The following is a 12327-nucleotide window of genomic DNA, read 5'->3' as shown; positions in this document are numbered from 1 at the left end:
TACTGACCCGGACTGTTGTTGCCTCTGCCCCTAACTGTTGACATTAGTCAGAACATACAGATCAGGTATATAAAAATATCAAATTAAAAATTAAACAGACAAGTGAAGCATCATAAGCATGATCGTGCTTATGAGAATTTTTTCCAAGGGCTAGTAAAAATGACTTTCGAGAGCCCTAGTACATCCTGGCTACAGCTTGCCAGAGGGGCAAACTGTAAAATTCAATTTCTTTGCACCCTGATGTTGATGTCATCTTTCATCTTAAGGGTGATCTGTGTGGTGTGAAATGTCCACAAGGTACATATGGATATAACTGTTCCTTGACCTGTATCAACTGTTTGAATGGCGCAGTCTGTAACCATGTGAATGGAAGTTGTACTTGTGCCCCTGGATATCAAGGATATAGGTAAATTGGTTAATATCTCAACTTATAACACCATTAATTTAGTAACTTAGTTACAGTTGTGCCAAGTGAAGCGTACCCCCCAAGAGTGGATTGATGAATTGATTATTTGAAATTTGAATCTGTTAGTCAATTACACACACCTTAGTTATTCGGTGGTTTAATATATGATACAGGTGGCTATTTTACAAGTTGCGAACAATGAGCAAAATGTCCACTCATCTTATATGTTAAACCGTTGAATAAGGGGTTTATTATTCCACTATTTTTCCACGAAGATTGGGTCTGTATTCTGTAAGTTTGTCTGTCTGTATTTTTGCCCTGTTCTGCTGACTACAGTGTGATAATGTAGCATATCTTGTGCATTCTTTTGCCCTTATTTATTTAACAACTATTCACAGAAGTGAAGGTGACTAGTGGTGGATATTTACTGAGCCACGAAGCGGCGAGGTAAATATTTACCACTAGCCCAAAAGAATGATTTTTGACTAGTTTATTCCCTTCAAAGATGACAATTTTCCCGCGCCCATTGCTCGAAGGTGAATAGCAAAGGATATTTAGAGTTTGAGTAGCCAGTCAGCGTGCGCAAAAACGCTATCCTCTGTTTTAGTATATACTAAGTATATATATATGGTAAAATGGCGCAATACAGTCGAACCTCGATTATCCGGACATCGATTATCCGGACTTTTCGATTATCCGGACTTTTTCTCCGGTCCCGTTTTTTTTATGAATATTAATGTCCTTTCATCTTAAAAACTTTAAGAGGTAAAACATTTAGAAATTATGTTAAAAGTCAGGAAAATTGCGTGTAAAACAGCGCATTACGCTCTGCCTTCGAAAGAAGTACATGTTACGATGTCCTTTCACTTTGCTATATGTGTCGTTAAATTGGCAGTTCAAGTTAAAATTCATTACGATTTATCCGTTTAATATGTAGAGACTCGCTTGCAAATGGTTTGAATAAAGAGCTGACATTTTCCCTCTAACAAAGCGGGTAAATCCACTCGAGAAAAACATCTTCATGCATGATCTTTCTTGCTACGAACTTTACAACTTAGTAACCCGGCAAAATGCAAGCACATGTAGCTTGGTTACCAAGTTTCCCAAGCAAGCTTGGCCGGCTTTGTGTTTTCAAAGATTTCTGATGTTTCTTGGTGTTTTGCTTGTCTTCTAAAGCCGCCACTATCTCTCCACAATAAGAAAGGTTCGTTTGAAAAAAGTGTTTGATTTTATAAGCCTGTTTCAAAAATTATGGACAAAATGCCTGCATAAACATGTGTTGCTAAAACGCTTGCGTAGCACAACACCTGAAAGGAAATTCTAAGAAACACAACGTTCGTTTTCGAAAAAAATCCTTACCCAATAATGGACTCAATTAAATGTATTTCCATTTAAGTTATTCAGTTTTATTTTTGGCTCATTAATATTCATATTTTCGATTATCCGGACTCTCGATTATCCGGACTATTTAGCTCAGTCCCGACGAGTCCGGATAATCGAGGTTCGACTGTAGTGGAATATTAAATAGGGTTTATCAATGTTTGAATTAAATCTCATAAACAGAAGGTTAGATGTTGCAAGGTATTCTTGAAAATAATAAAGAGTATAACTGACACCAGAAGTTAATTGTATGATTCTGCCTCTTAAAAAACACTTGTTTGAAAGAAAAAAGAAAGAAAAATGCCTAGCTGTAGCTGTATTAATGTATATAAATTATCAATAGATTGAAGTAAAATTAGTTGATAATAAACTATCAAAAAGCATGCCAGTGACTAACAATTTAATGTAGCTGGTCATAACCCAGACTGTGTTTCTTAGTACATTCTGACTTAAGAATGTTTCTTGTCAGATGTGGAGATGTCTGTCCTCCAGGAAGCTATGGGAATTTCTGTGCTGAAGAATGCCGCTGTAAAAATGGTGCATGTTCCCCGGTGGATGGTACATGTAATTGTACTGCAGGCTATACAGGCGCATACTGTGATCAGCCATGTTCTGCAGGATCAGCCGGACTCAACTGCACCCAACAGTGTAACTGTACCATGCATGGAACATGTAATCAGTTCACTGGAAAATGCCAGTAAGTTGGTATAGCGCTTCAAAACATGAGTGAAAATGAGATTAAAAACCAAGTGGGCCAAGGCGGCTCAGACCTGTCAGTAAAACTTATCCCAGTTTTCGCAACATAAAGTGGCGATAAGTATTGCCGTTGCCCTCCCTTCTCCTCCTCTTGCATTGTGTCTAGTTACTCTTACTAACAGTTTTGCATCATCCAGTTCAATATTGTATAATTACTTATCTGTACGATTAATTGCATAAGAATTTTAACAAAATGACACAACCACTCATCAAACTGGGACTACTCTTGAAAACTAGAGCTTAGTGCTCTCTAAGTATTAGGCTGCCACACATCCTGCAAAAAGTAAGTTTAAAAATGTGGTTTTCTCTAGACATTTTGGTGAAATGTGTGCAAACATGTTGAATACAAATTGAATATAGCCTAAATCCCCAACCCTGAGGTATCAAACAGAATTTTTTTTTGGGCTGACTTCTTGCTTGAATGTTTTTAGGTGTCAACCTGGCTTCAAGGGGGACCATTGTGAATTGGAATGCAGTGAGGGTTTCTTTGGACCTCAGTGTAATGGCAAATGCCCGTGTCTTAACAATGCAACCTGTAACAAGAAGGACGGTACATGTGACTGCCAGCCAGGATGGATTGGTGTCCATTGCGACAATCCCTGCCCCGCTGGGTACTACGGCAAGAACTGTCAGTCAAAGTGCAAGTGTCAGAATGGGGCTTCTTGTGACTCAGTCTATGGCAACTGTACATGCGTGAATGAGTGGCAAGGGGAGATCTGTGATATCTGTAAGTATAAATACATTGCATGTCACTTGTCAGGGTGTGTACATGTCACAACTGGACAGTGAGATTAGGATATTTAACCTAGTTATTGTTTTTGTATTTATGTTCTTGGTTGAACCCCTAACCTGTAACACTTCTGATGGAGTCACTAGCATGTGTTATTGCTGTGCAATGCATTGCTTTATCACAAAGTTAAGAAGACCTGTTTCCCATGTGTGCTTCTCTATGCACCTCTCATTGTTTTTGAAAATTCCTTCATGCGTAACATATTTAACTCAACAATGTACTTAGTAATATCTTGCTGTCGTTATTTTTACATGCTGTGCTTTCTACTTCTGTATCCATTTTAACAACCTCCCCCCCCCAAAAAAAAAAAAAAAAATGTAAAAGAAAAGAAATAAATTATGGCAATTGAGGCTTGGAACAAGTTTATCTTTGTGTTTTGAGCAGATGATCATAAGTTACTGACTGTATACAGAGTAGGTTTCAAGCACAAGTAAGCCTAACTAGATACCTTTCTGGTTTCTAACACTCTAGTGAAAAAGGTCATTGACAAACTCACTTTCAGTTAAAAGTGATTTGAAATCCCATTCTTGCTCAACCTCAAAACAAATTACTCAGTAAGCGCTAGCCATTAATACCTTTCAGAGTTCAGCCTATTGATGATTCCTTAAGGTTATTTTTTAGGCAAGCATGCTTTTCTTCAATTTTCCATGTGATCACAATATATTTGTACTTCTATTCCTCAGTGTGTGAAAACTGGATGCATGGTGTCAACTGCAGAAATGTATGTCTTTGCAATCAAACTCAAACTGAACGGTAAGCAGAATTTATTGAAAACAAGACGTTTTAAACTTGTTGTGCACATACTGAAAAAGAAGAGAGCTCTTCTCTGCATTATGACTGAAAAGCATTAAACAAAACAAAAAACAAATCAGTTCTGTGAGGTGTACAAATGAGTTGCATTTTCAGAAAATTGGTTTTAAGTGTTGAAAGGAACCCATGAATTCCTTCTGAGTGTTGGCCCTTGTAACAAAATGGGGGACCACACAGGGCGTACAAAAATATTTTGACTTGGTTGCCGTGTTAATTCTCTGTGAAGGAACTCATGTCTCCAGTAATCATACTGCATTATTGTTATTGTTTTTCAGATGCCATGCAATAACTGGCAAGTGTTTTTGTAAGAATGGGTTTACAGGAACTCACTGCAATCATCAGATAAGTAAGTCAGCTTTTTATTGTTGTAATTTTTTATTTATTTATGATAATTTGGTCACTCAGTGTGGCAACATATTGTCAACTGGGCAAGTGGATTTTGAAACCTTTTTTTCTGCCCTGCTTTTGTCCACACTGAAATGAAACCATAAATGCTGAATGTGAATGGGACCTTACTGAAAGGCTGTTAATAACTTACAGGTATTTCAAGAATGGTATTTTAACTGTTAAAACTGCTAATAAGTGAACTAGAACAAAATGTCTGTAGATCAGATGTCATGATTGTAACAGTAAAGATGATCTTTCTACTTGAGGCCCTGCTCACCAAAGTAGATCTTGAAACTTTCCTGCCCTGTTCGATTCCCAGACCCGACGTCACCAAGTTCTCTGATTTTCCTCCCTCCACAAAAGCAACACTACTAGCGGTAAATTCCAAATTGAACTGGAATCTGTGTGGGATCATAAGGCCAATATGTGGAAGATGCCACTGTTAATTCCTCTTTATTCCCATTTAAAATCACAAAAGGCAATGCATCAGATAACTAACTTAAACGGTAAAATGTCAGTACAAAAATATATGTAGTTTAACAATATAGCAACATTCGGCATAACTTTTTCCAGCTTAATGCACCAGCTCCTAACAGTGATGAAGTTTTATTTATCTTACAGAATGTAAAGTTGGTTATTATGGCAATAATTGTGACAAGAAATGCAAGTGTAATGGTGCCCCATGTGATGTGGTTACTGGTGTCTGTGACTGCCCAGCTGGAGTTATGCTGCCATCCTGTACTGACAGTAAGATTCAAATTACTCATTCTGCAACAAGGGGGAATTTAGTTTTAACCCAACGCAATTCCTCTGTAACCAAGACTCTTAATTGTTTCTTTGAAGTGTATGTTTACTGATTGATTTGCTTGTTTTGATTAACAGAGTGTCCACCAGGTAGCTATGGTTACAAGTGCCTGGAAACGTGCAAGTGTCAGAATGGTGCTTCATGTGATCCGGTGACTGGTGCCTGTCAATGCACGGCAGGCTGGCAAGGCACATTTTGTGAGCAAGGTAGGCAGCATCAGTCTTGAGATGCATCATAACTAGAACTGTGAAAAAGTGGTGGTGTACAGAAAGCAGGACTACAAAACTGTCTCTTGCATGTTCTTCAGACTGCACTGACATGTAGACAGATACACACACAGTCACACAGAGAGAAAGTCAGACAGACACAGACAGACAGTTGCACACAGAGACTGTCAGACAGTCAGACAGACAAGACAGACAGACAGACAGACAGATGGAGATAGTCACACTGACAGACAGGCAGATGGAGACAGTCACAAAGACAGACAGTCATGCAGACAGATAGAAAGGCAGACAGACAGACAGATCGACAGGCAGACAGGCAAATAACAGAACTATGGGCAAGAAAACAAACGTGAAACAAGCAACATCAACCAATTTTAAAAGCTTAAATTTTGCCATCTGTGATAGAAAAGGATAGTTACACATTAGATTATGATGATATGTTGACTTCTGGTGCCAGGTGGAGGAGCAAACTAATGATGGTTTTGTTGTTGTTGTTTTCTGACAGGCTGTCCAAATGGCTGGTATGGTCAGGGATGTAACAGCAGCTGTAATTGTTTGCATGATTCATCGTGTCATCACATTACTGGAAAGTGCACCTGTAACGCAGGATGGCAAGGGCTCAGGTGCAACAAATGTAAGCTACTTAGAAATCATTGTTGCTTAGTATTACAGTTGTCAGGACTTCTACTCTCAATTTGCTAAAAATTCGACTGATGTATAATCAGTTTTCAAACCACAGAAAGAATTTTCTTCTGTTTGTTTTGTATTTTTTATGTGTTGTGGTAAGGTTTAAACACCTAATTGCCACAGTCTTCAAGTTTGCCTTCAAGAACGATTACTTTAAATCAGATAGAAGATTAGCTCTGTTTTGACAGGCAAGGTATAAACCTGTAGAGGGTGGTATAATGGTGAAAATCTAACAATCTTTCAGCCAATATTTATTCAATCAAAATCAATTGGTTGATTTTACTCATTGCCTGATAAATGTTACTTTATTCCTTCTCTCTTTACCTTCCCGTTAAAATGTTTTTTTACAGTTTTTTTTTTTGGAAAATCTTGATAAGTTTCCATTTATGATGCACTGTTTTTTTCAGCATGTGATAGTGGATTCTATGGATTTGGTTGCCAGTCTATTTGCCAATGTTATAAAAACAACACCATGTCATGTGACCCTGTTGATGGACAATGCAACTGTGACCCGGGGTGGACTGGGCAAGAATGCACTCTATGTAAGTACATTAGATAAAAAAAATACCTGTCACTGAGCGAATGCAGATCAGAAATAACATCCTTAAAAAATATCTTGCAAGCTCAGGGCCTGTGGCTGTCACGTCATGCAATAAACTGAGGGTAACTTGGCGTGATGACTCAGACAATGGCTTGCAGAGGAGCTTCAGGTTTGCCACGGTCAGGGAAAAGTCAGGAAAAAACAAAATTTTTTTTCAAGGTCAGGGAAAAGTGGGAATTTTGCAAAAAGTCAGGAAAATTTTAGTTCTTGTCAAAGTCAGTGAAAAGTCAGGGAATTTCAGCTGAAAAACAAGAAAACAAAATGGATTTGTTGGTAAGGTCAAATGCCATGCGTTCAAAATCCCATGAAAAACGTAAAGAGATCGAAAATGAATCTGCAAATTAATTAATTCAATGTCAGTGAAAATTGTTTTGAGGTCAGTAAAAAGTCAGAGAAAAGTCAGGAAATTTTTTGGGGTTCTAATGAGTGGCAACCCTGAGCTTGCATAACCGTGTAGTTCATCTGCTTCTAGGTATTTTCCCCAAGGAGAAAATAGAACATAGAAACCGTTTTTTCTCCCTTATAGTTTGCCCAAGAGGAAAATTTGGTCCAAGTTGTTCAAGAGACTGCAAGTGCAGGGAGGAGTCAACTGAGAACTGTGATCACGTGACTGGGGCATGCACCTGTCTTGAGGGGTGGACTGGGGATGAATGTGATAGGAGTAAGTAAATGACGTGTAAACATAATGAACACTTTATGCGGTCTTAGGTCTTTGGTATGCATTTTTACAAAATTATTAATTCAGAACGAAGGTTAAAATATTATTTTTACTAAGATGGAGAAACAACAGAAGAAGATATAATGAGCCACGAAGAATGATTGCTGGTCAAGATTAAAATATTTTAACTCGCAATTTAATCTTAATCGTGTCCTTCACACAACAAACTAAAGTTGGCAAACTCAAGTTGGTGTGTGTGAACGACACAACAATAGTTGGCAAACTGTTGGCGAGAATAGAGACAAGTTCTATTTGTCACCGACAGTTTGCCAACTTGTTTGCCGTTGTTGCATCATTCACACACACCAACTTGAGTTTGCCAACACAATTTGGCCATCAGTTCGTTTGTCCTGTGAAGGCCGCTTTAAACTCTTTGAACATTGGTACAAGAAAGAACAGGCATATAACCCCAAATTAGTTTGTAAAATGTTCTTCTCTTGACATCAGATTGAAGGAAGTCGTGTGCTTTTCTTGCAGCTTGTTCTATTGGTTTCTATGGTTACAAGTGTAAGAAGAAATGTGAATGTAGATTTCTTAATATGGATAAAGAATGTGATTACAGAAATGGAGAATGTAACTGTGAGCCTGGATTTACCAGTAAATACTGCAATCAGAGTAAGTAAATACTGTAAATACGGCAATCAGAGTGTTATCTACCAGTAAATACTGTAATCAGAGTAAGTGTTATCTACCAGTAAATACTGTAATCAGAGTAAGTCGTATGTACCAGTAAATACTGCAATCAGAGTAAGTCGTATCTACCAGTAAATACTGCAATCAGAGTAAGTCGTATCTACCAGTAAATATTGCAATCAGAGTAAGTCGTATCTACCAGTTAATACTGCAATCAGAGTAAGTTGTATTTACAAGTAAATACTGTAATCAATGTCGTAACTGCTAATAAATACTACAATCAAAGTAAGTCGCATCTATCAAAGTTGCTGTATATATATATTCAATATCCGGTATATTAGATAACTGGTCTGCCTCCTGACAGTATACACCCAAAGTAGTCAACTTTCAAAATGTTGCATTCTGACGGGGTGCTATCATATTTGTAGATGGTAACGTTTCGGAGATATTTTTTACGTTGTTTATCACAGTTCCAAGTTTCTGTTGTTAAATTGTTGCTTAAGTTTGTTTTGTTCACAGCCTGCCCGAAGGGTACCTATGGATTTAAATGCGAGAGTAAATGCCTTTGTGAGAATAATTCAACATGTGATAATGCGTTTGGTTATTGTGATTGTTTACCTGGTTTCCAAGGAAAGTTTTGTGAAGAAGGTATTTAAACAATTAAGTTATTTTTATAGGGTGGGTACTGTGCAAAGCATTGGTTATCTTTTTGTTTTTCTAACCTTGAGGGAGACTGACTAAGAACAAATGCGTTTTTTAAGTGTGAAAAATTCTAGCATGCAATTTGTTAGTATAATATGACTTTTTTCCTTGAACCCGTCACATGGTATAAAATCTGCCTTGCTGGGCGTGAATGCGCAAGCATCAAACTTGACTTTTCTTTGTTGTTGATGTCCTGTTACGTAGGTTGCTCTCCAGTAAGACGGGACGAAGGCGTCGCCCCCTCGTTTTTCCCTCGCTCGCCTGCGTTTTCCGCTTTCTCCTTCAACTACCGGGAGCCTGAACAGGCTAGTGAATAAGGGGAGGGAACCCCATTTCACGAGGTGTAAAGTGACCTAGTGAAGTATTTGTCAAAAATGGTTCTAACTTGTCTTGTGAATTGAACTCTTCTAGCTCTTATATTGTGATTTGCGTTTCAGTTGTAACCCAGCTTAGCACCGTTGTTCCCAGTCCCGATAATAGTAACTCGTCCAATTCAGGCCGTTCTACAGGAGGTGGTTCCAGTTCAGTGGTGACGTCAGTGGTTGTTGCTGTGGCGGTTACCATGGTAGCAATCATTCTTATCATTGTGTTGGTTTACTTGAGGAAGAAGCATATCTTGATATCCAGGACAGGGAAAGGGTGAGGCAAAGACTCTATGGCTTCTCTCAAGCTTTGCTATTTTACCTGGAAATTTAACTCTTGGCATTTTGCCAACATAGCAGTTAGAACTCCTTTTTACGTTGTTTTAAGGATAGAAACCTGATCTTTTCTTTCCGGTAATATTATTACCCACAATTCTATTAATTGCATCTTTTGCCTTCTAAGGTGCGATGGCTTAATAGTTAAGTACTCTTGGCTTATGTATTTTTCTCTCTTTTTCAGTTTGTCAATGAGGAAACTTATAAAATCCCCAAGGACTCCAAGTAAGTTGTCTTGTTATGTGTGACTGCCTCGCCTGTGCTGTGTAGTAGCTATGAACGCAATCAGCGCACGGAAATGACGAAACGTGGTAATAGAAGCGAATTTCAAACGTGGTTCACTTTATTGGGGTAAAGTTAAATTATTTTTTGTCGCGAATTTGAGTGGGTGTTTTTCAGAAAGACGGCCTCTTAAGTTCTCGAAAGCGACCGATTTAAGATTCTGATTCGTATTACCTTGTTAACACTTGTAATAAATAATATACAAAACTTTTTCTTGTGCATTTAGTGGTCTAACATGTTGCACACGTTTGTGGATGCGTGAACCGAGGTGTTCATTTGCGATAGGAAGTAACTACTAACTGTTTATTACTGAGTATACTATTTTTAACCATTTACATAGCCCAAGCTTTATGCTAAAAAGCTCTCGTCTCTGAGCGTGTTCACTTACGAGAGCCCACTCCTGCGACTACTTTTTCAAATTCCCGAGGCTGTCGCTTACAAAAACTTTGACTGCAGTTGCATTTTAGATATGTTCTTCCATGCTTGAAAGTTCTGTCGATTAAAAGGGATTAGTATTCACGATGGCGCTTAGGCTTAAGCTACAAGTCGGACTCGCAGAGCGCGAAGCGCGAAAGTGAGCGCGTACTAAACCGGGAACGAGAAGCGAACGAATTTGAGAAAGTCTCGGTGGCGCTTAGTAATGAAGTACCGCACCCTTGCCTTCTTTACGACCAGCCCACTTTACTTATTTTTGTTTTCACTAACTCGCTAAGAGTTGTCGAACTCGACTTCTCTTGGCCTCTTTTTATTTCCCTTCTCACAGTGCGTGCCTAGCACAGCCCATACGCAAATGCAATTGAGGTTATGCTCTGTATATTATACATAGAGGACATTGGCCGTCGACCATGTTCACGCGCCTTCAGTCACCTTTTCAGTTGGCACACCGCTATACTAGCGGATGTTTGATTCCTATAGAGTTAGAATGAATAAATATAAATGAAAAAAATATTTATTTCTCATTTCCTTTTCAGAAAGCGAGTTTGATGGAGTTAGTATGGCAGACGATGACGGCGATCACGTGACAGAAGACGTCTCGGTAAATCCCATATATGGACATTCCGACCCAGACTCCATTCCCCTGGATTTGATCCAGTCCCCAGGAGACAGACCCACATCTATGACAATGAAATCTATCAATAACCCAAATTACGAGAGTACGTTAACGATTGGAGCACAGCGTGAAAAAGCAGCTAGTAATCCAATTTACCAGACAGCAGCAGATTTCGAAGAAGAAAATCCATTGTACGAGACCGGGGACGGGGGCCCCGAGAGGGGGATCTCAAATGTCGATATGAACCCACTTTACGAAGCAGGCCCGGCTGGAAGTGTCGGTGGGGGATCTGGGAGCTTGGCTGATTTGAACCCTCTGTACCAGTCCGCTGTATCGTATCGCAGTCAGAGCGATTTCAATCCTCTGTACGAGGGCGCGTCTGATGTGAGCCCACTGTACGAATCAGCGGAGCAACAGAGTTATGACGCAAACAGTGGCAAAGTACGGCGGCGGGTTGATTCACGATCAAAAAGGGACGATGAAATACCAATCATGGATGGTGATGATGGGCTTGGTGTGACTAACAGGGGAGCTGATATAACGTTTAATGAACTGTATGGAAGCGTTGAACAGACTAACACCTCCCTCCTGGAAAGTGAACCCGAGGCTCCCCCTGTGCCTCCGAGACTACATGCCAAGCGATCCTGATGCCACTGGTAGATAGGTAGGAAGAGTAGGGAGGGGAGGGAAGGGAGGCAGTCAGAGGCGATGACTCTAGCAAAAGATCGAACTAATATTCTAGACCTACGCTACAATGGAGTCTAAAATTACAAACTTATACTTACAGTAAGGAGAGGAAAAACAAACGAGATATGTGTGCACTGTTTATTTAATCACGTGTTTGTTGTCCTTTTCCATGCCGTAAGGATCAAGTTATTGCTTTTTATCTCTAGTATTTTTCTGATCAAGCTCTGCAACAGATCCAGTATCAGTTTTTCACTGTGGTTATGCCTATAACCAACTTCTCTGCGAATCTCATTGGTTCTGTGATTGTCGTTCATTCGTTGTAAGAACACGATCACGCACACGTTGCCCGGCTTTGAAAGGGAATTTGTTTCTTGATTTTTGGTTTAACGATACTTCAAATTGTTTAGTGTCTACTAAAACAAGTAGACTACTCGCCCTCGTTTTCTATGAGTGATAATCAACTCGGCTGCGGCTCGTATACTATTTCCTCGTAGAAAATTTGAGCTTGTTGTCTAGTTAGCCTATGTAGCAAGCGTTCCCGCATTTCGGCCGTGCGAAATTGCGAAAATTACAAAATACGGAAAACTCATCAATCGTACGGGAATACTTGCTACGCAGGCTATCTAATTGTTAATCAGTGTATTTTCTGATGCAAAATGCGATACAAAAGGCCATCGAACTTGCTTTTGCACTTTTTAAAAACAACC

The 12327-nt window shown here is 39.2% G+C and overlaps 1 protein-coding gene across 3 annotated transcripts in view; it reads left to right on the top strand.

The window, feature by feature from the left end:
* LOC144644869 (uncharacterized) overlaps positions 1-12327 on the top strand; it is a 32136-nt gene that overhangs the window by 5537 nt on the left and 14272 nt on the right. For 2 of the 3 annotated variants that reach the window (XR_013569207.1, XM_078504421.1), the window contains exons 7-21: positions 267-406; positions 2256-2483; positions 2974-3269; positions 4016-4085; positions 4418-4488; positions 5151-5276; positions 5412-5540; positions 6067-6195; positions 6656-6790; positions 7376-7510; positions 8045-8182; positions 8720-8848; positions 9340-9541; positions 9785-9825; positions 10854-11597. Coding sequence is in view for 2 of the 3 variants with exons in the window: in XM_078504421.1 (XP_078360547.1) it covers positions 267-406; positions 2256-2483; positions 2974-3269; positions 4016-4085; positions 4418-4488; positions 5151-5276; positions 5412-5540; positions 6067-6195; positions 6656-6790; positions 7376-7510; positions 8045-8182; positions 8720-8848; positions 9340-9541; positions 9785-9825; positions 10854-11581 (2697 nt within the window). In the remaining variant the exon portion in view is untranslated. Of the gene's footprint in view, positions 1-266; positions 407-2255; positions 2484-2973; positions 3270-4015; positions 4086-4417; positions 4489-5150; positions 5277-5411; positions 5541-6066; positions 6196-6655; positions 6791-7375; positions 7511-8044; positions 8183-8719; positions 8849-9339; positions 9542-9784; positions 9826-10853; positions 12076-12327 lie in introns of those variants that run through there. The other variant, XM_078504420.1, reaches the window with a different exon arrangement.

Source organism: Oculina patagonica, chromosome 2 (genome assembly GCF_052425735.1).
Source record: "Oculina patagonica isolate OP01 chromosome 2, crgOcupat, whole genome shotgun sequence".
NCBI classification, from domain to species: Eukaryota; Metazoa; Cnidaria; class Anthozoa; order Scleractinia; family Oculinidae; genus Oculina; species Oculina patagonica.
This window is presented reverse-complemented; position numbering and strand designations above follow the sequence as displayed.